Source organism: Aulonocara stuartgranti (genome assembly GCF_965226115.1).
Source record: "Aulonocara stuartgranti genome assembly, chromosome: 11".
Taxonomy (NCBI): domain Eukaryota; kingdom Metazoa; phylum Chordata; class Actinopteri; order Cichliformes; family Cichlidae; genus Aulonocara; species Aulonocara stuartgranti.
In genome coordinates, this window is record NC_138947.1 from 16,077,730 (window position 1) to 16,104,306 (window position 26,577).

Genomic DNA, 26,577 nt, shown 5'->3' on the forward strand with positions numbered 1-26,577 from the left:
CTATTGCGCCTCCAGCTGATCCGGTGTCCACATCGGATGGGGGGTAAGCATGGGAGGAGGCGTTGGATTCGGGGGAGGGAGGGTGATAGTGAGGGTGTATCAGTATCAGTGTACATGTTTTGTCCGTGTTCAGCTGAGAGGAAGTGTCACCACGTCCGGCTAAGCAAGGTCAACAGTGTCCAGTGGACCCAGGTGGCCTTGAAGGAGGTACAAAGAGTTCTGACAACAATCCTTTTATCATGGGAAGAATTTGTTGTTCCAGTCAGCTTCAACCTTGGCAGGCCTTCAGCTGGCGCCAGGGGGGCTGCATGAGTGGAGATGGTGAATGTTTGAGTTTAGTGCGAACAACTGCATCCAATTTTTACAGTTGGTCTAATGTCTGTTACTGGTCACCAATTATCTCAATTCCCGTTGTTCTTCTCCAAGATCTTATCCATATTGCGTTCAAAACTCAGTCTGAGTACTCACACCCCTGCCAATCGTCTATCATGTCGGCCAGCCTTATGGGATTTTGAACAGCTGTAGCCGCTTCCTGTTCTTTGATAAGCAAGACCAAGCAGGTCCAAGCCAGCTTCAATCAGCCCGAACTCTGTTATTGTGGTTCCAAATTGGTAGATGTCGTTCATTGTCCTCCATCGAGAGTGTCGCCAGACACACGACGCAACCGACCATCGAGTATCCGGCAGCAAATGTCTCCGCAGGACAATCGGGCTCTTCCAAGCCCAGCAGGGTGTCAATTCCGTTACGGGACCAGTTGATCAAATCCATAATTCTTTAGGTTTTAGAGAACAAGACTGGGAAACTCTTTGAGGGTTAGAGTTAGACGAGATTAGACAAACACATAGAAGCAGCAGCTGGGAAGATAAGAGAGGGAGAGGGGGAAAGATGCGTCCGCCTCCTCCGAGAGCCAAAGAGAATCAGGGAATACTCATTTTCCCTCATCTGGTGGTTGCCATATGGTCTAGGCCCAAGTGACTGTGGGCTTACTCACTTGATCCTTCATTGTCACCATTATTGTCACACCAAAATAGCAGATAAGTTAACATTATGTTGTCAGTGGTCATCTTTCTGCATAAACCTCAATATAAGTGAACTTTGAATGAGTTGTAGGTGAAACTCATTGCGAGTTTCATCGTGTTTCCGGCCTTTTGCTTAGCTGTCTTTTATTTTAGTGAACTCAGCTCTGATCCAGGCAGATCAGCTGATCTCAGTGCTGGCCCTCTTTGGCTCTACTGTTCACCTGACACCCTCCTACACATCCAATTGGCTATTTCATTCAGGGCACGCCATTGAAGCTACTATAGCCTGCAGACCAATCCTCAGCAAATCCTCTCTTTCTTTCATGCTATATCTGACATAATCAGCGCTGTATCTTTCTTCTTTGATGCCTGCTTTGTTTTGTGCTGAGGTTCTTGCTGCTGTTCTGCGGGCCTCTGACGTTCCACATATGTGTATGAAGGATGGCCCACAACAGAGCTATGTCATCAAACATAAAATCCTGCAGATAGAAATATAAATCTCCCTTTGGCTGTAGTGATCCTGACTTAACACTCTAACTTTTTTCCTTTCTTGTGTGTCTTCATGCCAGAGAGCAAATAAGCATATTCCCCCAAACTTTCAAGCCATTGCTTTAATCTAGCAAATAATCTCTGATCAAGCAGATATTTATAGTTTTGGACTGAGACCTCGTCATGTGTCCCTCATGTTCAGGAGAACCCATATGTGATGCGTAAAGACAACTACCAAGACTTCCAGGGAAATGACCAGTATGAGGGCTTCTGTGTTGACATGCTGAGGGAACTGGCAGACATCTTGAAATTCTCCTTCAAGATCAAGCTGGTGGATGATGGCCTGTATGGGGCCCCAGAGCCCAACGGCTCTTGGACTGGCATGGTTGGAGAGCTAATCAACAGGGTGAGTACTCTCACTCCCTCTCCAAGTGTTACACACACACAAACACAGACACATGCACATGCACACTCCAGAAACACAGAAACATGCACTAATATTCTAAGCAGTTTCCCTACAAAAGGAGGCGTATAATGAACAGACAACTATGTATGCACACACTGCCACACCAGACACACACACTCACACTTGCTCTGTAGCCCCAAACCACAACTCTGCTGTAACTACCCATGTTTCAAATTGCCCTCAGAGGGGAGTAAGACTCTTATCTAGGACAAAAGCTGACTTGATAATTCCCCAAAAGAGAGTGGTAACATAGCCTAAAAATCGTCTGCACCATCTTTCCTCTCTGTAACACCCCCCCCCCCCCCCCTCCCCATTTCTTTCTGTCCAGGCCTAGTGTGCCTCTGATAGACACTCTGGTTGAGGCAGGCTAATGAGAGCCCCTCTCTGCTTAATTACCATACGGTATACTTCAATTACCAGGCTGTGGTCCCCATGTGGGGCATGCCACACTGGTGCTCCCCCAGCTCTCCACGCTTCCTCTCTCCCTGCCCTCCCCACTGCCTGATCACTCAGCTCTAATTAGCGGTCCATGTTCATCAATTAGCTTTTAATGGAAGAGATGGAGAGGAGGCAGTGCAACCAGAGACCTGCAAGGTTTTATACAGGTGGAAAGACCAGTCACCCAGTGCTTACTCGCAATTAGCCTCATTTTTATGGTGGGTAATGGGTGTGAGGCAGAGTGCACTTCTGTATGTTTCTGCAAATGTATTTTCAAGTGCATAGTCAAACTTTTAATTTTTCATCATTCAAATAAACATTTTGAACAAGAAGAGTGCTACATTAGTCCGTCTATTTTGCACTCCTACCTGACCATTTGTTGTTGTTTTTTTCTTGCCTCTCATTCACTTTCTCTCTCTCTCGCTCTCTTTCCACAAATCTATCTTCACAAATCTTCCAGAAAGCAGACCTGGCCGTGGCAGGTTTCACCATCACATCAGAAAGAGAGAAAGTTATCGACTTTTCTAAGCCGTTCATGACCCTGGGGATCAGCATCTTGTACAGAGTTCAACTGGTGAGGGTGTTATCTAGGCCTGTGCACACACTGGCTGATACTCGCTACAGATCTTGTGCTGGATTTTATTTCTTTTACCTTCACTGCTTTATTGCCAACTGGGTCATACAGAGAACGACAACTTGCACTTGTTAAAATGAAGCTTAAGGAATCTTATCTTCGAAGCTGATGATTGTATGTCTGCAGTATCCTGCAGGCTGCATCCACTAAGTCCACACTGAAATTTATAGGTATAATTCATATTGCTCAATAAGTCAGTGTGCTGTAACTGGGCAACAGCTTTACATTGCTAATGAGGCTTTGGATCTAAGCCAAGTATGCTTCAGCACCAGGCATTGTGAAACAGAGTGTTTATGGATTGTAGCATTAGCACTGCAGACTTTAGTATCAAAGTGCAGTGAAGGACACTGCCCTCCTGTGGTGCAAAGGGGACTCTCCCTGACAACTGAGACATTGAGACCTTGTTTTCTAACAGATTGTAGCTTCCTGTATGTCCATTAGTCACCATCTGTCTCTGCTTCTACAGCTTTCTACTTTTCTTTCTTCTCTTCTATGCACCAGGGTCGGAAGCCCGGTTATTTCTCCTTTCTCGATCCCTTCTCTCCAGCCGTCTGGCTCTTCATGTTGCTCGCCTACCTGGCTGTCAGCTGTGTGCTGTTCCTGGCTGCAAGGTCAGTGCATTACATCACACACTGTACTGATTGTCTGCAGTTCACATCAGAGCTCCATCATTTTTTATCTTGTTGAACACAAGTCACCTGTCACATATTGAAATTTCTTACCTTATGCAACCTACTGCAGACAGTTTTGACAAAGGTCGAGTGACTGATTGGAGATGACTTGAGTGATGTGACGGAGGTACATTACTGTGTTGCAGCTTGTCCTCGAGGTCACCTTACTTTACCTTTATTTTTCGCATCAGGTTAAGCCCCTACGAGTGGTACAATCCTCACCCATGTCTTCGTGAGCGCAGAGACATGCTGGAAAACCAGTACACTCTGGGAAACAGCTTGTGGTTCCCTGTTGGAGGCTTCATGCAGCAGGGATCAGAAATAATGCCCAGAGCTTTATCCACCAGATGTGTTAGTGGAGTGTGGTAAGTTATAATATGATTACAATGCATTTGTTTGTGTTTGTCAACCAGTATAAAGTCCACGCCTACTCAGAAATATGTCTTGCATTCATTGTCTCTTCACTCGTAAGTTTGTCCTTCACTGTTTAGAAAGCTGTTTATACTGAGTTGACATTAGTAGGCTGATTACAGATTCCTCCGCTGAAGGGAAAAGTTTCTACAATATAAATTTAAGACGCGGCTGGATGTGGAAGTGAGTGAGGAAGAAGGAGTCAGCTACTTTATTGATTTTCTCTTTTTATAACACAGGCACAGATTATTATTCAAAGCAGCATTCAAAGAGTATTTTTCTTGAGGGGATTTTGGCCTTTTTTATCAGACTTTTGAGAAATTGTGTAAAAGGTACTGTATGATGTTCTAATACATTTTACATGTTGCCAAATGCAAGCTATCAATTATATTTGAATAGGATTTGGTTGCGCATAGGTCAGTAGTTTGTGTGGAGAACAAAACAGGATTTACCTTTCCCATCATTCGATCTAGAAACCATTAGCAATCATAGCTATGATGATGATTTAGCTTTTTAAAACGTATCTGATTTATAAAACACTGACAAGCACCAAAACCTAGAACACTGGCTGCACCAGAAGGCTGCATAAAAATGGGTTGTTACCCACAGAGACTAAGCGAGCAGAATAGCTGATGCTTGCATGGGTTTTTGCTAAACACAAACCCCCACCACAAAACAGTAACTACTGAACAGTAGAAGCAGTGAAGATAATAGGAAAATAATACAATATTAGTAAAGTTCAATATTTAAATCATTTAAAGTTAATTTGTATATCACCAAATCGCTACATCAGACATCTCAAGGGGTTTTATACTGTAAGTTAAAATCCATACAGTACTTTGGAGAAGATCATAGTAATCAAATGACTCCCTGTGAGCATGAACTTTGTGATATTGGGAAGGGAACCTTTAGCAGAGTTGGGCCCAGGAAGGCTGCCGCGATGGCTCGGGGTTGAGGGGAAAGAGAACACAGGGAGACAGGAAAAAACACAGACTAGGAGAGATTGCAAACCAAATTTGAATTGCTGAATACACACGGGAAGTGAAAAGAAATGGAAAATGGAGAAGAAATACTCAGTGCATCACAGAAAGTCCTGCAGCAGTCTGACCCTATTGCACCATAACCAAGGGATGGATCAGGGCGCCCTGATCCAGCCTTAACTATAACCTTTAGCCAAAAGGCAAATTTTAAGTCTAATCTTCAAATTAGAGAGGGTGTCTGTCTCCTGAATCCAAACTGGGAACTGGTCCCAAAGAGGAGAGGCCTGAAAGCTGAAGGGTTTGCCTCCCATTCTACTTTTAAAAACCAGGAACCACAAGAAAGCCAGCTGTCTGAGAGCGAAGTGCTCTGTTACAATATGAAATTATGTGGTCTTTAAGATATAATGGGGCCTTTTATGATGGGAGATTTTAAATTAAATTCTGAATTAAATAGGGAGCCAGTGAACAGAAGGTGATATTGGAGAATTATAAACTTTTTTCGGATCTCTCTTAGTGCTCATACTGAAGGGGTTTGCATTAACTGGGGATTTTTAGAGAACTTCTTGAGAAACATGACAATGATGAATAATTCTTCAGCATCACTTAGCCAGGATATTTTAATTTTAGAGATGAACAGATAAGACCTACATGTTTGTTTAATATGTGCCCTGAAGGAAAGAAATGGTCAAAAATGAGTGTTACTGGAAGCCAAGATAATGCCATCCTGAGTATCTGGTTAGACATGTTTCTAATATTTTTTGGGCTAAGTGCAATTTAGATGCAGGAATTAGGAGATCATTCACGCCTTTGTGTCTTTAAGACATGCCTATAGTTTAACTACTTGATTTGTATTATCTGACTTAATCTAAATAGCAATGCAAATATATGCTATATCTTCTAATAGCAATGTCTAAGAGTATATAATAGCAAAGGTGGGCTCAGATCTCTGTAATAAAAGTTTGTGGTCAACAGTATAAAATGCTGCACTGACGAGCACAGAGATGAGTCCACTGTTATAAGAATATCATTTGTAACTTTCACTAATGCTGTTTCTGTGCTGTGATGAATTCTGAATCTTGACTGAAACTCTTCAAATAAACCATTCCTCTGCAGATGATCAGTTAACTGTTTTACAACTATTCTTTCAAGGATTTTGAAAAGAGGAACGTTGAAGATTGTTCTATAATTATCTAAGACAGGTGGATCAAGTGGTGGCTTTTAAGTAGAGGTTTAATTACTATTACTGTAGTACGTAGCCTATTGATAGAGCTAAATTAATCATATTTAGAATTGTAGCTTTAATTAATGGTAAGACCTCTTTGAAAGTCTTGTAAGAATGAAGACTGACAGAGATGTTGATGGTTTAAAGGACGAAATGACTGAAGTTCGTTTAGAAGGATTGTTACAAGAGAAAAAGTCTAAATAAATATCCATAGTATTGGCTACAGTGCTTAAAAGAAGGGTTGGAATTTTCCTGTTTTACTCAATCTGTGACAAATAGCTTTACAGAGGGCTTTTTATAGAGCAACAAACTGTGTTTCCATGCAAAGTGAAGAATTTCTAGATTAGTGAGCTCTTTAGCTGAGTTATCTGTTTTAAAGCGTATGTTTGTGGGTTATAGCAGGGAGTCAAGCATCTCTGATTTGTTGGTTTCTTTACAGAGGAGCCACAGTAATCAGGGCCATACACAGTGAGGATATTAACAAGATAATTAAGCTCTGGGAGTAAATTTTGGGTAGCTGTTCTGCATTGTGTTGTTACAAAGCATTAAAGAAGATAACAAAGAAGAAAGCACTTCTTTATATTTTGTTACAGCACTTTCCAAAAGACATGCAGTGCACTGAATTTGTTTTCCAGTGCTCTGTAGTCCATTATTATTTAACGCACTAAGTGTTATTAAGTGTTATTAAAACAAAAGGAGGGTTTTCAGGGGATACTGCTCAATGTTCAGTTTCTATGCTATAAGTCAGGACAAAAGCCAGAGTGTGATTAAAACAGTGAGTGAGCTCATTTACATTTTGAGAGAAGAAAATTGAATCTAATAATAAATTAAATTCAATGTTGAGGCTGTCATTTTCAGCATCTACATGAATGATCACCCATTATAATTATTTTAACAGAAATGAGAACTGAATGCTATAAAGAGGGCCAAGTGGACGATGGATGACTACAAATAAAACAGTTTTCTTGTATTTTCCAATTAAGGTGTGCAAGGTTAGGAGTAAAGCTTTTGAATTAATTTTTAGTTGATTGATAACCTAGAGTGACAGATTGCTGCCACTCCTCCTCCTCAGCCTGTGCTTCAAGGAGTCTGATGCTTGATGTGACTTTGGGGTGTTGAGTTGTTTAAACTAATAAATTATGCCTTAGTAAGGTTCCTGTGAGGCAAAATAAATCAGTATTTTATCCATTACTAACCATTTTTATAAAGTAAAAACACATGTTAATACTTTATAATCACCAGATAATCAGGTTCCAAACAATACATGATTTTCCTTGTTAACTATTTTGAGTATACGGTATATATTTTAAAAAAAAATATGGTAAATACAATTTTAAGGCCCATGTCTGCAAGAGAATAGTTCATTTTTTAATGTCATTTAAAACATTTTACTGGATGTGTCATTAAAAAACTGTTTGAGTCCCGTAGTTTTATGGAAACGGTTGACAAAAGCTCACTAAGCTCACAGAAATACTAGCCTGACGGCACTCCAATAGTGAGAGTGAATGTGAGAAGAGGCACAAGAGAACGAAATAATAACCACTAAGAGCTGAGGAGATAAAGGAAGACAGGAACAGCTAGATTACAGGGAGGTGAGCAAGATGTTAAGCATAGTCAGTACATGATGTTCTCTTTGAATAAAGTTTGTAGACATGCAAGAAGTCCCATTTTCAATGTTATTAGTGCGGAGTATCTAAAGTGATGGGAAAATAGATGTGAAGCTACAATCATTGCACTGAAGTGTATTATCATTTGAAAATGATTAAGTGGGGCTATTTTACTGTGACACTTTTTAAGATGTTCAATTTGATAAACGTCCTGATGTGTCAGGTGTTTCTTTTGCTGGGTTAACTCAAACCCAGCAAAGTGTCTCTACTGATATTCGCCAAAATAACTGGTGTATTATGTATGAATTTTGCAGCTTATCAATACCATGATGGATCACTGTTGCCACTCCAGTGGTGCTTTATCTCTCCCTTCATCTCTCTTTTTCCTCGCCTTTTTCCACCTTGCAGGTGGGCTTTCACCCTGATCATCATTTCCTCCTACACGGCCAACTTGGCGGCCTTCCTGACTGTCCAGCGGATGGAGGTTCCCATTGAGTCTCCAGACGATTTGGCCGACCAGACGAACATCGAGTATGGCACGATCCACGGCGGGAGCACCATGACCTTCTTTATGGTGCGGCTCCGGTTGTGCTTGGGTTCGGAATTTGGGAATAATTATATGTGTGCTTTTATCCGTGTTAAATATTTGTTTGTGTAGCTGTTTGGATTGACTAACTCCCTAAATCGCTCTGATAGCAATTCAGGAAATAGTTGTTCATAAAGTTTTCTATGTGTTACATGTAATGGACCGCAGTGCTTCTCTCTTCATTGCTGAGAACAGAGTGAACGATTATCCTCATATTTGCCACTCTGTCTCTGAGTTTCTCTCTTGTTTTCTTTATGGCTGTTTGTGTTTGTGTTAAGTGGCTGACTGCCTGTGTTTGCTTATGAGAATGCTACCGGCATCTGTGTTGACATCTGTGTTTGTCATAGTGTGGGTGTGCGCATGTGTGTGTGTGTGTAGGTCTTGTATTTGTGTGTGGGTGTGTTAGTATAGAGGAGTGTGTGTAGGTGAGTGTTTAAAAAATGTATGTTTATATGTTGGTAAATGGCAAAATGCCAGTTAGAGTTTATTTTTCAGTCACTAGTGTTCGTCCAAATGGCGGATATAAGAAAGAATGGTGTGTGTTTGCCTACATAAGCCAGTTTCATTGCCACAGTACATTACCCCACTCAATACCTAATCCACACACGCATACACAATCTCATTGTTGTACACAGATGCTACCATCTATACCCTTTTCCTTTCTTCTCCCATACAAAGAGATACTACATGTAATTGTACATTTAATCCTGTTTTGGATCTTGCCATTTTTTGTTAAGTGCTGAACCACCTCCTGTGTGCTGATTTACTTCCATCTGTATGAAAGATGATGCATCAGCTACGCTGTGAGCAAATAATCTGTTGCTTTGCTTCACTTTCCTTTTTTCTCCCTCCACTCTCCGCGCTGCTTTTTCCCTCTGTTTGCTATTGATATTTTTACTCTGCTTGCCATTGTTCACACCTGATTTTCTCTCCTGTGTGTACTTCCCTTCCCGTTTATCTTTAATGCATCTCTTTCATATTCCTTCTTGTCGGGGAAACTTGTATATTCACCTGTAATTACTGCTGAATTGCCGTTGTTGTGTTCCTGTTTCCTCTGCAGAACTCAAGGTACCAGACCTACCAGCGGATGTGGAACTACATGAACTCCAAGCAGCCTAGCGTATTTGTGAAAAGCACGGAGGAAGGCATCGCCCGTGTGGTCAACTCCAAGTATGCTTTCCTGATGGAGAGCACTATGAACGAATATCACCGTGGCCTGAACTGTAATCTCACACAGATCGGAGGCCTGCTGGACACCAAGGGTTACGGCATTGGCATGCCACTAGGTAAAAATACTGCATCACAAAAAGGTCATGCAGCACCTGATAATGTATTACCTACTTTAAATATTTCTGTACGCAGAGAAATGTCTTAAAAATGTATCTCATAACTTTTTTAATTGCTCCAAGACTCCAAATATATCTATAAAGTTATGAAAAAGCAACTGGGAAGCTAGTAGAGATGTAACACTGTTCCCTTTTTGATAATTACAGACATTGCTGACGCATTTTAAAAGTGCTGTTTCACAGCTTGTGAACTAAAAGAATAACATGATGTAGTATTTAAAAAAATTATGCATGCAGATTTTTAGTTTTAATTATTCTGAGTGGTTCAAGTTAAAATATAACTGATAAAAAGCAACAGGTTAACATTTCAAATCCCCTTTAATGTACCTGACATGTGACTTGAGTTGCATCCATGTCATCAGCTAATTTGATGTTTGCATTAATGAGCAGTTGAACAGGTGTACCACATAAAGCGAAATACTGTGACTGAGCATCTACAGCAGAGACCAGGCTGCTTAATCATAAGTGACAAGGAGCTATCTCGTTTCTAAAATTATACAATTATTTGACAAAAAGAAAAAAAAAACCTCATTAAATGACAGCGTGAGAAGCATGAGATCAATTATGCTAAATAGACACATGTAGTTGTCTGTGATTTGTGAGATTAGACCTGAAAATTGTCTTGTACGTGGTCGGTTTATTTTTTATCTGTGGGATTAGCAGCTATTTCAAATGGAAGTAACGTGCACACAGTTAATTGCTTTTCCACTCACGCCCAGCGCTCGTGATGCCACTTTTTAGCACTTAGATGAGATTGTCACTGAATCACAGTAATCTGTTCCTATGAAGAGGTCAGCCATATCTCACTGTCTATTATTGACCAAGGCTGTGGAGGAATGGAGAGAAAAAGCAGACACAGAATAAAGAAGGAAAGACCACAGACGTGAAATAAGGGACATAAGAGGAAAAAAACCAAACATATTATCCCACTCACCTCCAGGTAAGAGGCTGTTTAAATTTAAAGAAATAGGCAGATATTTTTACACTTGAATAATTTCTTGCTGGGAATTAGATGACAGATCTCCTTAAGGATATGCTATTAAAATCTCATTAGGGTGTCTACAGTTGCTGTTCATCAGCAAGCTGCTTGGCAACCCACCATAACCTCTGTTCTACCTTTTCGTGTCCTGTGCGTTATAACTTGTACCTGCTTTACTGGGTTGTCTTGCTGCATCTCTCCCAGCCTCCAGCTTTCTGTGTATCCACATAGAAGCATGGGAAAGTGGTGGGAGGTGATGCCAAATTTATATTGCTGCAGTCATTAGTTGTCCTGATTGAAATCGTTTTTTTTCTGGCGGGAGGTTGGTGTTCTCCAGCAGTGACTTAGCGAAGGAGGCATGATAATCACTGAACAACTGTCAACACTTTCTATAGAGACTGTTTATGTGCAGAAGGCCTGTCTAATAAAAGCTGCCTGTTGATTATCTTCACAGCTAAATACCAGTATGCTAAAGAAAACATATTTGTCATTTGCACAGACGGAACCTTTAAACCCTCTAAATCTGGTCCAGCATATCTGGTTTGCTACATACTTTGTATGCTATTCAACCAGCTGCTGAACCACTGTGTCCGTCTAGTTGTTATCTTGCTGTCTATCTCTCACTAATCCTCTCTTTATTCTCACCATAAGATCACTTCTAGCCATCTCCAAGCTGCAGCGGCAATTCTCTTTTTCTGCTTAGTCTCTTTAACACTTAATCATTTCATGTTTTTCCCCTTTTTCTGAAAAAAAAATCTCTCCCCTGTCTGGTCTCTTATGCTGCACCTTACCCACCACTTGCTCTTATCCTGCCTTCTTGTTTTTTTCCAGGATCTCCATTCAGAGATGAGATCACACTGGCCATCCTCCAGCTGCAGGAGAATAACAGGCTGGAGATACTAAAGAGGAGGTGGTGGGAGGGAGGCCAATGTCCCAAAGAGGAGGACCACCGTGCCAAGGGTGAGTCGACCGCAGCTGTCTGCCTCCGTTGCCTCCTTCTCTCTAATGTCCCCAGTAATAGTCTCCTCACTCTCTGCTACCGTCCAGCTAATGGCTAATGCCTAACCTAATGTCCTTGCGAAGGGTACTTAGCACAATCTACTTTCCCAGATGTCTTCTGTTTGTCTCAGGTGGTGCATAATGTGAATTTTATTGGAGACAGTGTATCTGTTTACATGTGTGTATTAAGAGTGTGTATATGTGTGGGCAAAGCTTCTGCATGAATGACAGAGATGATGAAAACATCTCTGCGTTTATGCCACTGATGTCAGATGAAAATCTCTTTTAAAAATTATTTTGCTAACAAAATGCTTCAGTTCAGGCATTTCAGTATTGTTACACTTTATCAGTGCAGTTTATCTCAAACCCTTCAGGGCCCTATAATTCTGTTTGTCACTCAAGCACTTCATTCCAGGCAATTTAAATTTGAAACTCAGATGAAAGAGTACTGAGTAGTGATTTAGGATTACACTCACATTAAGTTTTTGGTTATTACTGTGGGTCAAGCTGTAGAAGATGGAAAGTCTAGTACTTTCCACAACGCAGCATGGTAGCATCTTTGTTAGACCACTTACTTCCAGCAGATTATCAATTAGAAAATATGAATTGTGCAAAACTTACATTATGAATATTATGACAATTAAGGTGTTTTCTGATACTTAATCAACAGCTGAAATAGAAATCTGTACAAGAACAGTAGCATCAAGCTAGAGTCTGGTTAGCTTAGCTTAGTTTAGCATAGCGCAAAAAAATAGAAGATAAAAATAAGCAGCCTGCGACTATCAGCAGGTTTAAAGTGCACACCATTAGTTCTCCCATCACATAGTTAGGTCGATTTGTGTTATTTAACCTCTGTACACCACCACAGTGGATTTTAAATAAAACTGTCAAGATGTGATTGAAGTGCGTACTTTAAACTTCAATTCATGTGGTTTAACAAGACATTTAATGAGTTTAGAGATTACAGCAACATTTTATATAAAGTCACTCATTTTCAGAGCCTCAAAATTAATTGGACTAACATAATTTGAAATACAGGGACTGTTTTTAATACTTGGATGAAAATCCTTCAAGCCATTGACTGTCAGAAATCCATGGATGTCATCAAATTCTGCATTTCCTCCTTTAAAGGACTCTCCCAGGCCTCTGCGGCAGTCACTTTCACTTGCTGCTTATCTTTGGGTGTTTTATATTTAATAAAAGAATGCTCTGTTTGGTTTAGATTAGGTGACCAACTTGACCAGTGAAGAATAAACCCATTTCTTTGCCTTGAGAATTTCTTGGGTTGTATTTTCAGCATTAACTTGTGAAGCACTGCCCGATCAATTTTGCAGCATTTGTCAGAATCTTTCTTTCTTTCTTTTTGCTCTACATTTTTCTTCCTTTCACTCTGGCACAAGTGAATCTAAGTTTTCCCGTTTAAACATTTTTTTTCCAGATATCTACAGACTCTTTATTTGTTCTGTGGAAAATACTAATCTGGCCTTCTTGTTCTTGAGTGTAACTACTGGTTTGTAGCTTATTGTAAATGCTCTGTATTTGCATTCATGAAGGCGCCTCGTAATTGCAGACTTTGACAAAGATACACTTACGTCCTCGCGAGTGTTCTTGGCTTTGTTAGATGTTGTGAAGATGTTTTTCTTAACCATGGAAAAAAATCTGTCATTATCCATCTTATTTGTCTTCTGTGGGTTTTCAGGCCCTCTGGTGTTGCAGAGCTGACCACTCCAACACCAAAAGACAGACTTAATTCTTCTTAAGAATGTATCAGATTTTTGATTCGGCCACGCCTAAACTTTTTGCTCTTTATCTAGGTTTATTTTTCTTTGTTCAGCCCAGTGATGGCCTCCATTACTTGCACTGACAGCTCTTCAAGCTCTATTTAAAATGACATTGAAAAGCTATCTAATGCGAATTCAACACTTTGAGCCAAAGTCAGATATTATGTTGGCTTCTTTTAACATGAAATAATGAGGGAAATAATAATGCGGTGGTGTACAAATGCAAAGGTAGAAAAATTGTGTCTTTGCCCATTATTGCCCTCAGTGTTTGTACTTGAACCTTGCCGTACACTGTTCTCTTCTCTACATTCAACTTAAATTGCACGTCTTTTTGTTATTTTGTTCCTGTTTTCTTTAGTTATTTTTCATCATTATCTAAAGTGAGCCTAATGATAGTTGTAATAGTTGGTGCTGTATGTGGTACAGATGGCAAAGCCTCTTGAGGCAAATGAACAATTAGTGCACTGATAGCAAAACAAGGCAATTTTGGCCTCATTTTTTTAGGTTAATGATTTTAAAAGTCAAGCTTTTTCACCGTGTTTTATTATAAATTAACTTAATTGTTTTCAGTTAATGAGTTATGTTTTACTAACCTCATGTTATTAAGTTAACCTAAAAAACAATTATAGAATAGAATAGCCCTTTATTGGCGATGTACATGTACAATACCATTATGGATAAGTAACCTAACTTTGATATGTTTTAGTCCCTTTTGCGCAAAGGCCCATGGCATCATGATCTGCATTTTTGCTCAAAATTGTAATTTTTTTAATTGTACTTTTAAACTGAGCCAAACTTCATTCTCACCAACACGGCAGGTCATCAGAATCAGAATCAGAATCAGAATCAGAATGGGTTTATTGCCAGATGTTGAGGTTTACAACATTAGGAAATTGCTGCGGTGCTTCAGTGCAAACAATAAGAATTAAAGTGCTATGTAGAAAGAAAGATATGTGCATGAGATATACATGAGATATATACATGAGAATAAGAATTATGAGTGCTACGTAGAAAGATATATACATGAGTGCAGGTGGTGATCAGTGCCAGACATGAAATGATGCAGTGACACAGCGTAGGGTCATGAGTTAGTGGCGGGGACAGTCATATGGTTATTGTTCATGTGTCCAACAGCAGAGAGGAAGAAACTGTTCTTGTGGCGAGAGGTTCTGGTGCGAATGGACCGGAGCCTCCTGCCTGAGGGGAGCAGGTCAAACAGACTGTGTCCAGGGTGAGAAGGGTCAGCTGAGATCCGGGCTGCACGCCGCAGTGTCCTGGAGGTGTACAGGTCCTGCAGAGATGGGAGTCTGCAGCCAATCACCTTCTCAGCAGAGCGCACAACACGCTGCAGTCTCTGTTTGTCCCTGATAGTGGCTCCAGCGTACCACACGGTGATGGAGGAGGTGAGGATGGACTCGATGATTGCGGTGTAGAATTGCATCATCGTCCGTGTTGGCAGGTTGAATTTCTTCAGCTGCCTCAGGAAGTACATCCTCTGCTGGGCTTTCTTGATGACGGAGGTGATGGTGGGCTCCCACTTCAGGTCCTGGGTGATGGTGGTACCCAGGAAGCGGAATGAGTCCACAGAGGTGATGGGGGTGTCAGTCAGGATGATGGGGGGGAGTGGGGCTGTGTGCTTCCTGAAGTCCACAATAATCTCCACTGTCTTCTGGGCATTCAGCACCAGGTTGTTGTGGCTGCACCAGGACACCAGACGTTCAACCTCCCTCCTGTAGGCAGACTCATCCCCGTCAGAGATGAGCCCAATGACGGTGGTGTCATCTGCGAACTTGATTAGCTTGACAGACTGGTGGGTGGAGGTGCAGCAGTTGGTGTACAGGGAGAAGAGCAGAGGAGAAAGAACACAGCCCTGAGGGGAGCCGGTGCTGATGGTCCGGGAGTCTGAGACATTCTTCCCCAGCCTCACGTGCTGCTTCCTGTCCGTCAGGAAGTCAGTGATCCACCGGCAGATGGGATCAGGCACATTCATCTGGGAAAGCTTGCCTCGGAGATGGTCTGGAAGGATGGTGTTGAAGGCAGAGCTGAAGTCCACAAACAGGATCCTGGCGTAGGTTCCTGGGGAGTCCAGATGCTGCAGGATGAAGTGTAGGGCCATGTTGATGGCGTCGTCTACAGACCTGTTGGCTCTATATGCAAACTGCAGGGGGTCCAGGAGGGGGGCCGTGAGGGTCTTGAGATGGGAGAGAACTAGGCGCTCAAATGACTTCATGACCACAGATGTCAGAGCCACGGGTCTGTAGTCATTTAGTCCAGTGATCCTAGGTTTCTTGGGGACAGGGATTATGGTAGAGGACTTGAAGCAGGCAGGCACATGACATGCCTGCAGTGAGGAGTTGAAGATGCCAGAAAACACTGGGGCCAGCTCGTTTGCACAGTGTCTGAGGGTGGCAGGAGACACACCGTCTGGGCCGGGAGCTTTCCGAGCATTCAGACTCCAACCCTGCAGCTCACTTCCCTTAGAGTATCACAGCTGTAACAATCTAACATGAAAGTAAATGAAACACAACCTTGATGCTTTAACAATAACAGTAACAAACATCAAAAACAATGTCGTATTACATAACATGCTTAATATTTCAGCTCTCTTTGCTGACACACTCACTCATGTCTGGGCTTATTAAAGCACAGACTACAGCTGACAAACAGGTGTCGGTTTATCTTCCTTCCTAGTCTCGTTTTTTGATCGTATGTACAATCGTTTCTATTTAGCATGCACAATTTTGAGCAGCTGCACATTAATACTTTCCTATTATCCTTCATCACGTGCACTAACTGAATATCAGTATGCACACATTCAGAATAGTCGAATATAATCATAAATCTATTCAATCATTTATAAATAAAATTATATAAGTTAAGTAAGAGACAATGAATCATAATTGCCAGAAGTGCTCCTTCAACTATGTCTTTTTTCACTGTGCTTGTAAACCTCCTTTGACAATAAACAGTTGCCCATTATGATGCATTTGCGCACGTATGTGCTAATCTTTGTCTCCTGTGGCCTGTTGTCAAGGTCTGGGCATGGAGAACATTGGGGGCATCTTCGTTGTGCTGATCTGTGGCCTCATTATCGCTGTGTTTGTGGCCATTATGGAGTTTGTGTGGTCGACACGCCGCTCGGCAGAGACTGATGAGGTATGCCCCCATACCTGCCCTCGCCGACCCCACAGACACACCCCAGTAGGTTCCCATGGCATCCCGCCATCCCTTTTGATTATGTTATTTGGTGTGTGTCCCTGTGTTGTGTTCGTGTGTGTGTGAGAAAGAGAATGGATGGGTTACTTTTTCAGCTTTTGCCTCCATTTGTATGTGTTTGTTTGTGCCGTAACATTCAAGGTTCACTGTGTTTTGTGCATGTGAGATGAGAGGAATGTTTAAGTACGTGGCTCTGACCTGCTGTAGCGTTCGAATTTTACGACAGCTAGAGAATCTAATCGCATGTTCTGCCTGTTTTGATTTCACTGTGCCCTTTTAGTGTTCTGTGTTTAACAGTATGGCAGCAAGTGTTTGTGAGCTAAACATGATAGTTGGATAAGCAATATTGAGAAATGCCAATATTTGCTTGCATAAAGAAGTAGTGTGAACTTTTTCCCCTGGCATTAAATGTCATGATGTATCTTCTTTTACATGCCTCACATGTACGCTGGTATTCTTCGTTTCCATTGTTGTGTGTATTGCTTCTCACTCATGTCATTGTGCGTCTCCCTCTGTCTCTCTCTCTCTCAAACGCACACACCCACACACACACACACACACCCATGCACACACACACACTCTCCTCCTGTCATTCGACCATCAGTGTGTGTTATCCAATAACGAGTACTGTTTCTGTTTATGTGAGCACATGACTTTTTATAAATCATGCTTTCATTGAGAATGTGGTTGGCCTGTAGTGGACACGTTGATGCATTTTGTTAGTCATGTGTGCGTATCGCAGTAGTCATGCAGCTGGAATGATGATGAGTATTGGTGGATGTGAAAGTTTGGTTTAGAATGTGTTTATGTGTGTGTTTGTGTGTGTGTGTGTGTTTGAGGCTGTGCACAGTTGCTGTACGAGTGAATGCTTCTGTATTTGTGCGCCTGAGTGTGCCGGCCTGCCTGTCCGTTCATGGTGCCATAATGAAGTGCCCATAAACTAAACATTTTGCTGTTCCGTGTGTTTGGATTGTAATAACTCTCTCTGCTTCTTGGATATTCTCCCATCTCTATCCATCCACACATCCTTCCTATGACCTCTCCATTTATTTTCAAACCATCTTTCCATTTGTTGGTCTCTGCGCCCTCGCTTCTCCTGCTCCTTTTTGTTTACCATGCCCACTGTGTCTGTTCTGCCTTGTTGCCGGCTTGTTCTTTTTGTTTTGCTTTTCCTTTCAATTTTCTTGTTCTCCCTCCGCTCTCCTATTTATGTACTGCCTTACCACTTGTCTTGTTCTGCTGCCTGCCTACTTTGTGTCTATGGCACCTCCTCCCCTGCCTTTGCCTCCTTTCCTCTTCCTTCCCTTCCGTCTTTCTTCTTTCCTCCCTCCTTCCGTACGTCCTTTAGGTGTCTGTCTGTCAGGAGATGATCACAGAGTTCCGAAACGCCGTCTCCTGTAAAAAGAGCTCTCGAATGCGCCGCAGACGGCCCCTGAGCAGCTCAGCAGCCTTGCGTCACCCTACCCGCATTGCTCTGGGGGCCCCTCGGCCCCTGCGCCTGGTCCGGGAGATGCGGCTCAGCAACGGCAAGCTGTACAGCGGAGCTGGCCCCCTGACAGGTGGAGCTGGAGGGGGAGCCGGAGGAACGGGGCAACCAGATCTGGGCCCTGGGCCCCAAAGGATCCTAGATGATCCGCTTGGAGCCAACACCACCCCACCTCCACCTGCCCCCACCCCTGTGATGCTGCCTGCGCGCAGCTGCACCCACGTGAGGATCTGCCAGGAGTGCCGAAGGATCCAGAGCCTGAGATCAGGTAGCAGTATAGGATCAGCGTCAACAAGAATACCCCCTTCATCCGCCCCCCTGCCCCGGATACCTCCACCCCCACCCCCATCCTCGTCCAATACAGACAGTGAGGGTGGAGGCGTGCCCAGCCCAAGGCGACTACATCACAGCCCCCCAGCTCATACCCCTCGACCCATTCCACCTCCGCAGAGCAGCAACACCTCAGACCTTCTTGGGGACCAGGACTGAGGAATGAAACGAGTGAGGTAGAGGGGTGAGATATATGGGTGAGGGACATTTGCGCTGCTTAGAAAAAACACTGTTTCCACTGATCAGATTCATCCGAGAACTGAAATGTTTGAGATGAGGGAACAAAGGAGTAAAAAAAAAAGAAAAAAAAAGAAAAAGGAGTTGAACTCATGATAATGCCAGCCAACACGGAGCAAGAACGAGAAGAAACATGGGGGACCAAGACTTCATCCACTTCAGAACTGAAGACACAGAGAGGTGGTCATCGGTTAAGTGTTTGCATTTGGCTAAGAAGAACAGTTCAGTTTGGATAAAAGAGAGAGGAGATGCACATGACCACGCGTCAGTGCCCGCTGGCCTCCTTTTGTCTCCTTACTCCCCTCTCGTGTCACTTCTCATTTGAGGGTCCTGGTTTTCTTTCACGGACACTTCACTGGAAGCTAACCAGCCCTTTACTGAAATGAAGCCTTGCTGGTGGACATACTGTATCTGTATGTGGTTTTAAAACAGCAACTGACTTCCAGAGAATTTATTCCTGATGTTTTTTTTCTGTTGTCTTTTTGTTACCATTGTTCTAAGTGGGAATTTCAGAGTTAAATAACAGACTACGTGTGACAATATGGTGGATTATAACATACCAAGACACTTGACAACAGCTAATTGTGTTCGAGAGTTTTGTGCCCCTCCCTGTGCCCCATAGCTGCTTTTTGGATGGGATCGGGGAAGCTGGATGAAACAACTTCAAGGCAACGTAATGCAAACGGTAGCAGAGAAAACTGTTGGTCTGCCTTTCTTTACACTGTGTGTGCGTGTGTGTGTAAAATTTGTGCTTCCTGTAAGTCTGTCCGTAACTGCTCAAAACGAGGAGAACCGTGTACCCAGCAACAGCTTCTTTCTACCAATGTTAGATATTCAGACAGACACAAAAAGGGAGAGAGAGGGAGCGAATGAGCGAGCGAGCAAGAGGCTTTGAAATGTGAAATTAATGTCCCTCGTTATCCTGGGTAACGCTTGCCAAGCCCTTACTTCTTTTTCACCTCTGTTCACACCATGTAGACAAGATAGAGAGACTGGGCGAGTCAGAGACAGAGAGGCAAGATAGAGACGAGCCGGAAAAGAGGAGGTGGAAAGAGCCAGAGAGTTAAAAAAGGACACTACTGAATTTGAATAAGAATTCCCTCACTGAACTACTTCCATTAATAGATCTGTCCTGATCTGTTAATTCTGGGCATCTTTTAAGGGGCTTGTTAATGCGCCAGCAGACTATAAATGCGGCTTCCTCCCATCTCTCTGTTCGACAGGCTATCTTGGTCGTCCACAGCAGCGGCTCCTGCCAGTATGATAGACTCAACCCAGCCTTGTCAATACCGTCTCAAGCTTTTGATCACCTAATTACTCCCCTCAGTGGCTGGGGACCCATTCAGGAGGGGGTCGAATGCAGGGAAACGCGCTGATAAATAGATGTAGAAGAAATGTTTTTTCTCTCTGGCTGGGAAGCGAATCTGTTTTAATTATGTTGTTAATGTTATAGCCTTACAGTTTTGTGAAACTCCAATGAAAACAGACTCTAGTGTACAAGCAAAGTGTGCCTAAAGGGAGAAATACTGGTGGGTTTGCATGTTTTTGCCCTTTTGCTTTAAAACTTGTTCAGTTTTTGCTCAACATACAAGACCTTTTTAGACCAGCTTCAACAACTGTGGCACAAAATACATTACATACAACAGTTATCAGTCTGGATTTTTTAATTGTCAACAAATTGCAGTTCAACTAGGGGACATGTTCCTTTGTATCGACCCTGTTAAATACTGACTGCAACAACCAGTGCCTGAAAATAGTCCCCCAGTAAATATAGCCTTTACTATTCTTTCTCCAACATCTGCTAAAAACTGCAGTTCCCAGCTGTGTTGCCTTTTTAAAATGGGACTGCACTCCGTGTTTCAGCGGGAATATAGACATTGTTTACTAATCCTCCATCTTCCTCTGTTTGTGGGCACTGCCGCCGTCGTATTCACTCAGATGCAGTGTAGTGCTCGGCCTGTTGTGGTCTAATGGAAAAAAAAAAAATCAGACCAGCTTTATGTCAGCAGTAAATCCAATTATTTACATGAATGCGAGAGAGGCAGCAGGCGTGTTGTTCTCCTTAGATCAAATATAAGCGTAATTAATTTTACACGCTGCCACGGTATAGCGTATGTATACCTCTGCCGAACAGTTCATGTTATGTTTGCATGATTAATGCAGACATATTACTCAGAATGTTAATGTTCCATTATTATCATGTGCAGCATTTGCATTTTCTACAGGTCACTGACTCGATGTGCATTGAACCTGTTGCCCAGTCAGTTTCCAAATTAATCCCTGCTGAATGATTCTCTACTTAGTGCACTAGGGGCGTTCGATACACCCACTTAGTTGTGGTTAGTGTACTTACAGTGACAGTTGTAATAAAGTCTTTCTGGAACACCAACATTCAAGATGTAAGAGTTAGCAAATGCAACGGTTACAGTATAAGACAGCGTCTGTGTTTTGTTATTGGGTTTCTTCACAGATTGATTTCCTGACAGAGTTTATGAATGTAATGCTTTAGAAGCTGATTCCTAATTATTGGAAAACACAGTGTCCCCGCTCCCTGCCCGCATCAGTATCTTTCTTTTTTGTCTCCCTCTTGCCCGTAGTTTGGAATTGCCGTTCTCCAACGTAAAGATGTGTCCCCTATTATCTTCCAAATCCCAACTGCAGCATCCCATAACCAGCAGTAATGCTAAGTGTGTAAGATAATGTGCAAAGCCACCAGTTCACCCTTTACAAATCCCTCAGAAAAATGAAGGCATTGTTGTCTAGACTAACACTGCATTGCTATATAATGTTATGCATTTTGTGGGGAAGCAGGTTTGTTGACACTGTTGTGCTCCAGATAACGAATGATAACATTGTTTGCACACATTATGCTGTTTCTTGTTGAATGATTGCTGTCAGCAGAAGCAGGCTTGATTTGATGCCTCTCTCTCTCTCTCTGTTTACTTCTGCCTTTGTGTCCAGAATGCTGACAGGAGCGAACCTTTTTCACAAATCTTTACATCACACACAAACAAAAACACACTCATCCGCTACGCCTTCGTCTCCGATTCCTTTGTTGTCTAAAGGCTGTAAACCCACCGGTTGTTTGTTGTTTTCAAAGTTGTCTTCTGAGTTTCTTTAATGACTTCCATGGTTCATACAAGCTCCGGAAACCTGATGTGTGACAGTACCACACAGCCATCAAGTGGCCACAAACAGCTTTAAACCATCAGCTGAAAGCATTTACAAGCTGCGGTGCATTATTGTGGAGAAGCGAGAGGAAGGTACAAGCTCTAAAAGAATACATAAAAAAAAAAAAGCCAAAATATTGCTAGTATTAATCTAAATGGGAAGGGAGGGTCACAAAACAGATCCAATGGGATGTCTGAACATTCACTCCACAAAACAAACATTTGTTTACTTTTATGTTGTTTTCTTTGGTATTTTTTCATATTTCTATACTAGTGCTAAATGGATTATTAAAACTAATGACTATTATGATGAAATTGTTATTATTACTATTGAAGACGAGAGGCTCTGTGGTGTGTGTGTGTGTGTGTGGGTGAAGGGTGGAGGATGGGAGGTGTTGGGATGAAGGTGAAATGATGTTCTTCAGAGCCCGCCCTGTTGTTCAAACCTATAGACACACAGACTTCTTTTGGAATAAAAATATTCAAACAGTCCCACAGTGGTACGTGTCTTTGCTTTTTTTAATAGAAAGCTCACTGATGTCATGTTTTTATTCTAATAGAGGGATGAAGTGATTTAGTTAAGGGCCAGATTTTAGAAACAAACAACTCTTTCAGTCATTTAGGCCCTCAACGTCAATAAATACACAGTAACGTGAAAAAAGAGAGTTTTGATAGGATGATATCCTGTTAAAAGTACAAAAAGTACAACCAGTGATTCAGTAGTTTGCAGAACTACTTTCAGCAGCAAGAACCTCAAGTAATTGTTTTCTCTTTGAAGTTATTCTTTACAGCATTACTTCTGTTCATTGAGGTTTGCAGACATTGGTCCCTGCACAGCTTAAGATCAGTCATGTTGAGGTCTGGACTCTGACCGGGCCATTGCAACACCTCTATTATTTTCTTTATTTAGCACTTCTGTTGTAGATTTGCTGCTGTGCTTGGGATTATGTCCTGTTCTTTCTCCTGGCAACCCTTCAAAACAAGCCATATTTCTTCAGCTTTTTTCTAATTGTACTGTCATCAACTTTAACATTTAAAATGCCCACTAAGGCCTGTAGAGTCTGAGAGGTAGCTCTTGGGTTTTTGGTTTTATGTAATATCTCTGAGCATTGCAGAGTGTGATCTTGGGGTGAATTTGCTGTGACGTCCACTCCCAGAGAGATTGTAGCACTGTGTTAACACACACCTGAATGCTCCAGACCAGCAAACTGCTAAAACTTCTGCTTTTGTAGAGGTGCTCACACTTGCTGATGATCACTTAATCAAGCTGATTTGATTAGCACCTCCTGGCTGCTCCCTACCCTGTTAATTCTCATGTAAACACTAAGGGTGTAGTTAGTTTTTCATAGCGCTGCATAGAGGCCAGTGAAAACTTTCTTTTTCACATGCCTGTGTGACACAACACCTTCTGATGCTGGTTTTACTAAATATTTTGACCAAACTGAAGACCTTATATGTACTTTATATTTTCATTTTTTTTTTTTACAAAATGTAATTTAATTACTACATAATAGATTTTTATTTCAGGTTTTCCACACTTAAACTTTACATATTTTTTTTTAGGTGGTAACCTTAACCTCGCTCAGTGATAAGCTGATATCAAAGTGCTTTGATACTTTACAAATACAAATAATAGTACTGGTACAACAATGTTATTGAGAAAAACTACCCAAAGGATCATAGTAAAGGTAGCTGTTCTGCAGAGATACGCATATCAGACATGCATCACTTAATACATACACACATAGGATATATTCATACTGGCTCACTTGGACACATATGGACTTTATATACTTTTATTTGATAGTTAAGTAGTTTAAAATGTATGGAATGTGTGTATTTCACAAGGCTTCTGGTTTAAATCGTATTGATGCATCCTTAGGCTTTTTAGCATAAGATTTGAATCTTCTGTAGACCGACCTTATTTAAAATTTTTACCGCCAACAGTAACTGTCAGACAGATATAGTGCAGTAGAGATACGAACTTACATTTCAAGTACTAGCACAAGTGCAAAATGTAAATAGCGCATACACTTAAATGAATGTACTCTTTGCAGTTTCTGTCCAGCACTGAATAATGCACTCCCTCCACTCTTTCTCACGGACAAGACAAAACTCTAGAGTTCAAGAAGAGAATAAATCACCACCTGTCAGATCTGTCAAAACTTTTTTTTCTTTTTTAGCAACAAAGTTCAGTTATACAGCCAATCTAGAGACCGTTACACAGAGAAAAAAACAACAAGAAAAGAAACAACAGCTTTGTGTTCACAGCACAGATTGTTAAGATAATCAGATTTCTCAAGAACTGACTTTCAGTATTAAAAACACACACAACAGATTCAAATGAGCTGTCAAACTAGTTTACAACAAGAAAAAATGATTTTGTTCATACAAGCTCTGACAACACCGAGTGAGCAGACACTTTCACATCACACCCACAGACTCACACTGTGGGGAAATGCTGTTTGAAAACCAGAAGGTGACAGTTCGTAAGGTATAGACCAGTATGGTATGTTTGCAAACCACATTTTCACCCTTTTTTTTCTCCCCTGTTAAAATAAAAAAAAATAAAAAACCCAAAATACTGCAACACCTGCAGACAGGACTGTGACATGATCATTACACAAATGTTCAACAGAAATGACTGGGAGAGATATAGGAGGACTGTTGTTATTACTACAGCCTGCCTACACACTTACAGAAAACAGTCCTGGGTTTTTGAACATGTTGTATGATATGGAGATAAGCAGGCACCTAATTCATAAGAACAAAACCTCGAGTAACAGTCCAGTCAAGTTTACGGTTTCACAATCAGGCTGCTGTCATGCAGGAACACTCCAGCCTTCCTCTCTACTCACAAAACCTCTAACACTGTACAAGTCTCAAAACCCGGCAGCAGAACAGGAAACAGGAGTACATGCTTTAGTTGTGGCACATCGTGACTTCCAGTTCAGTTGAAAAACAAACAAACTAAAAACAGCTTAACAAGGTTTTTCAATTCAAGCTTGTTCTCTGTGAACGAGCAGTTCTGTTCTCAGTCTCTGCTGCTGTCAAATAAAGTTACCAAAATAAATAATACATCCTGGTTGTGTTGTTTTTTTAAATTACTTTTTATTTTTGGTCTGATTGGTTTGGAGGAAGAGAAGCGAGCAAACACTTTTTCTTTTTGTGTGTCCCGTCTCATGCTGCCAAACTTCATGTTTTCATCTTTTATTTAAACAGAATTGTACTAAAAACACCTTCTTTGCAAATTTTGAACAAAACCAAGAACAAGGTGTGAGTTGTAAGGAATCTTCTTTTCTTTTTTTGTGTCCATTTCCCGTTGTGCAGGGCGAAAATTTACAACAGATCATCCTACCTACCACTGATTTACATTGCATTACTTCCACGTAAGACTTGTGGTTATAAAGTTTTAAAAACTGGATTAGAGCAGATTTATGCAGTTTAAATTGGCTTGAAATAATGGAAATCAAACAACCACAGCTCAGCTCAGGATACAACATTCAATGCAGAAAAAAAACAAACATTCAATGTGTGTGATTTGTCTAGAGTAAATGTTAAATAAATAATAAAATTAACAAAAATGCAGTGTATGCCATCTTGTCATTTATTTTTTTTGGCAGTTCTGGACACACAGCAACTCTAAGTCCTGCCTGAAGTTAATGCATCCACCGAGAACAATGTCACCCTGCTCTGCCAATTTATCCAAGAACCAAACAATACAAAAATTACTCAGGTTCAGTGGTCTCTCCTGCAACCAGAGCGGACAGAAGGAAATATGGTCCTCGTCATTATTTTTAACAGCCAGTTTGTGGTAAATATTCCCAATTCTCCACTGAGCGAGAGGGTGAAGTTGGCAGGACAATCGATAATTTGCAGACTGTGGAAATTGCAGATGCTGGGTCGTCCACCTGCAGCATTGTCATCTTTCCCGTGGTGAATTTGAAGGAACCACTAAACTGGTTGTTAAAGCTAAGTGAAGTATCATATGCAACCTGCCTGAGTAGTGCCTTGTCAAAATTAATTGTACTCAATGGCAGACAATCTATACAAGCGTGGCCAGACCGAAACAATTACTGACACCAGAGTGGAACACACTTTTATTTATGCTCTGTTACATTTTTCCTTCCTGGCTAAATTCTTTTTGCCGAATAGTTACTTTATAGTTACGTTAAAAATATTTAATATGTAGGTTTTTTTCTCCTAGTAGGAGTAGGACTACACCATGATGGCCCATATATAATATGTCTGTTATTATGTAATACTGAGTTGATACTTACACTTAAAGCAATTCATCTGCCTCACATCCACGGCCAATTTAGAATCACCAAGTTACCTAACATGAATGTTTTTGGACAATAGAAGGAAGTTCAGTTTGGGGTTCTGAATCTTGCCCAAGAGCACTTCCGCATGTACACTGGGAAAGCTGGGGATTGGACGACTGTCTGCTTGGTGCCTGGTGGACAACTTGCTCTATCTCCTGTCCCAGAAAAGAATGTCTTTATAAGGA

At 41.5% G+C, this 26,577-nt stretch overlaps 1 protein-coding gene across 7 annotated transcripts in view; it reads left to right on the plus strand.

The window, feature by feature from the left end:
• The window catches only part of grik5 (glutamate receptor, ionotropic, kainate 5), a 109,080-nt gene that overhangs the window by 73,701 nt on the left and 8,802 nt on the right, over nt 1-26,577 (plus strand). For 2 of the 7 annotated variants that reach the window (XM_082550385.1, XM_082550388.1), the window contains 9 exons: nt 1,711-1,914; nt 2,873-2,986; nt 3,548-3,657; nt 3,909-4,082; nt 8,346-8,511; nt 9,584-9,809; nt 11,680-11,808; nt 16,663-16,829; nt 18,193-22,684. In XM_082550385.1, the coding sequence (XP_082406511.1) occupies nt 1,711-1,914; nt 2,873-2,986; nt 3,548-3,657; nt 3,909-4,082; nt 8,346-8,511; nt 9,584-9,809; nt 11,680-11,808; nt 16,663-16,829; nt 18,193-18,819 (1,917 nt within the window). In that variant the 3' untranslated portion in view covers nt 18,820-22,684. Of the gene's footprint in view, nt 1-1,710; nt 1,915-2,872; nt 2,987-3,547; nt 3,658-3,908; nt 4,083-8,345; nt 8,512-9,583; nt 9,810-11,679; nt 11,809-16,662; nt 16,830-18,192; nt 22,685-26,577 lie in introns of those variants that run through there. The other 5 variants (XR_014279457.1, XM_082550387.1, XM_082550386.1 and 2 more) reach the window with 4 other exon arrangements.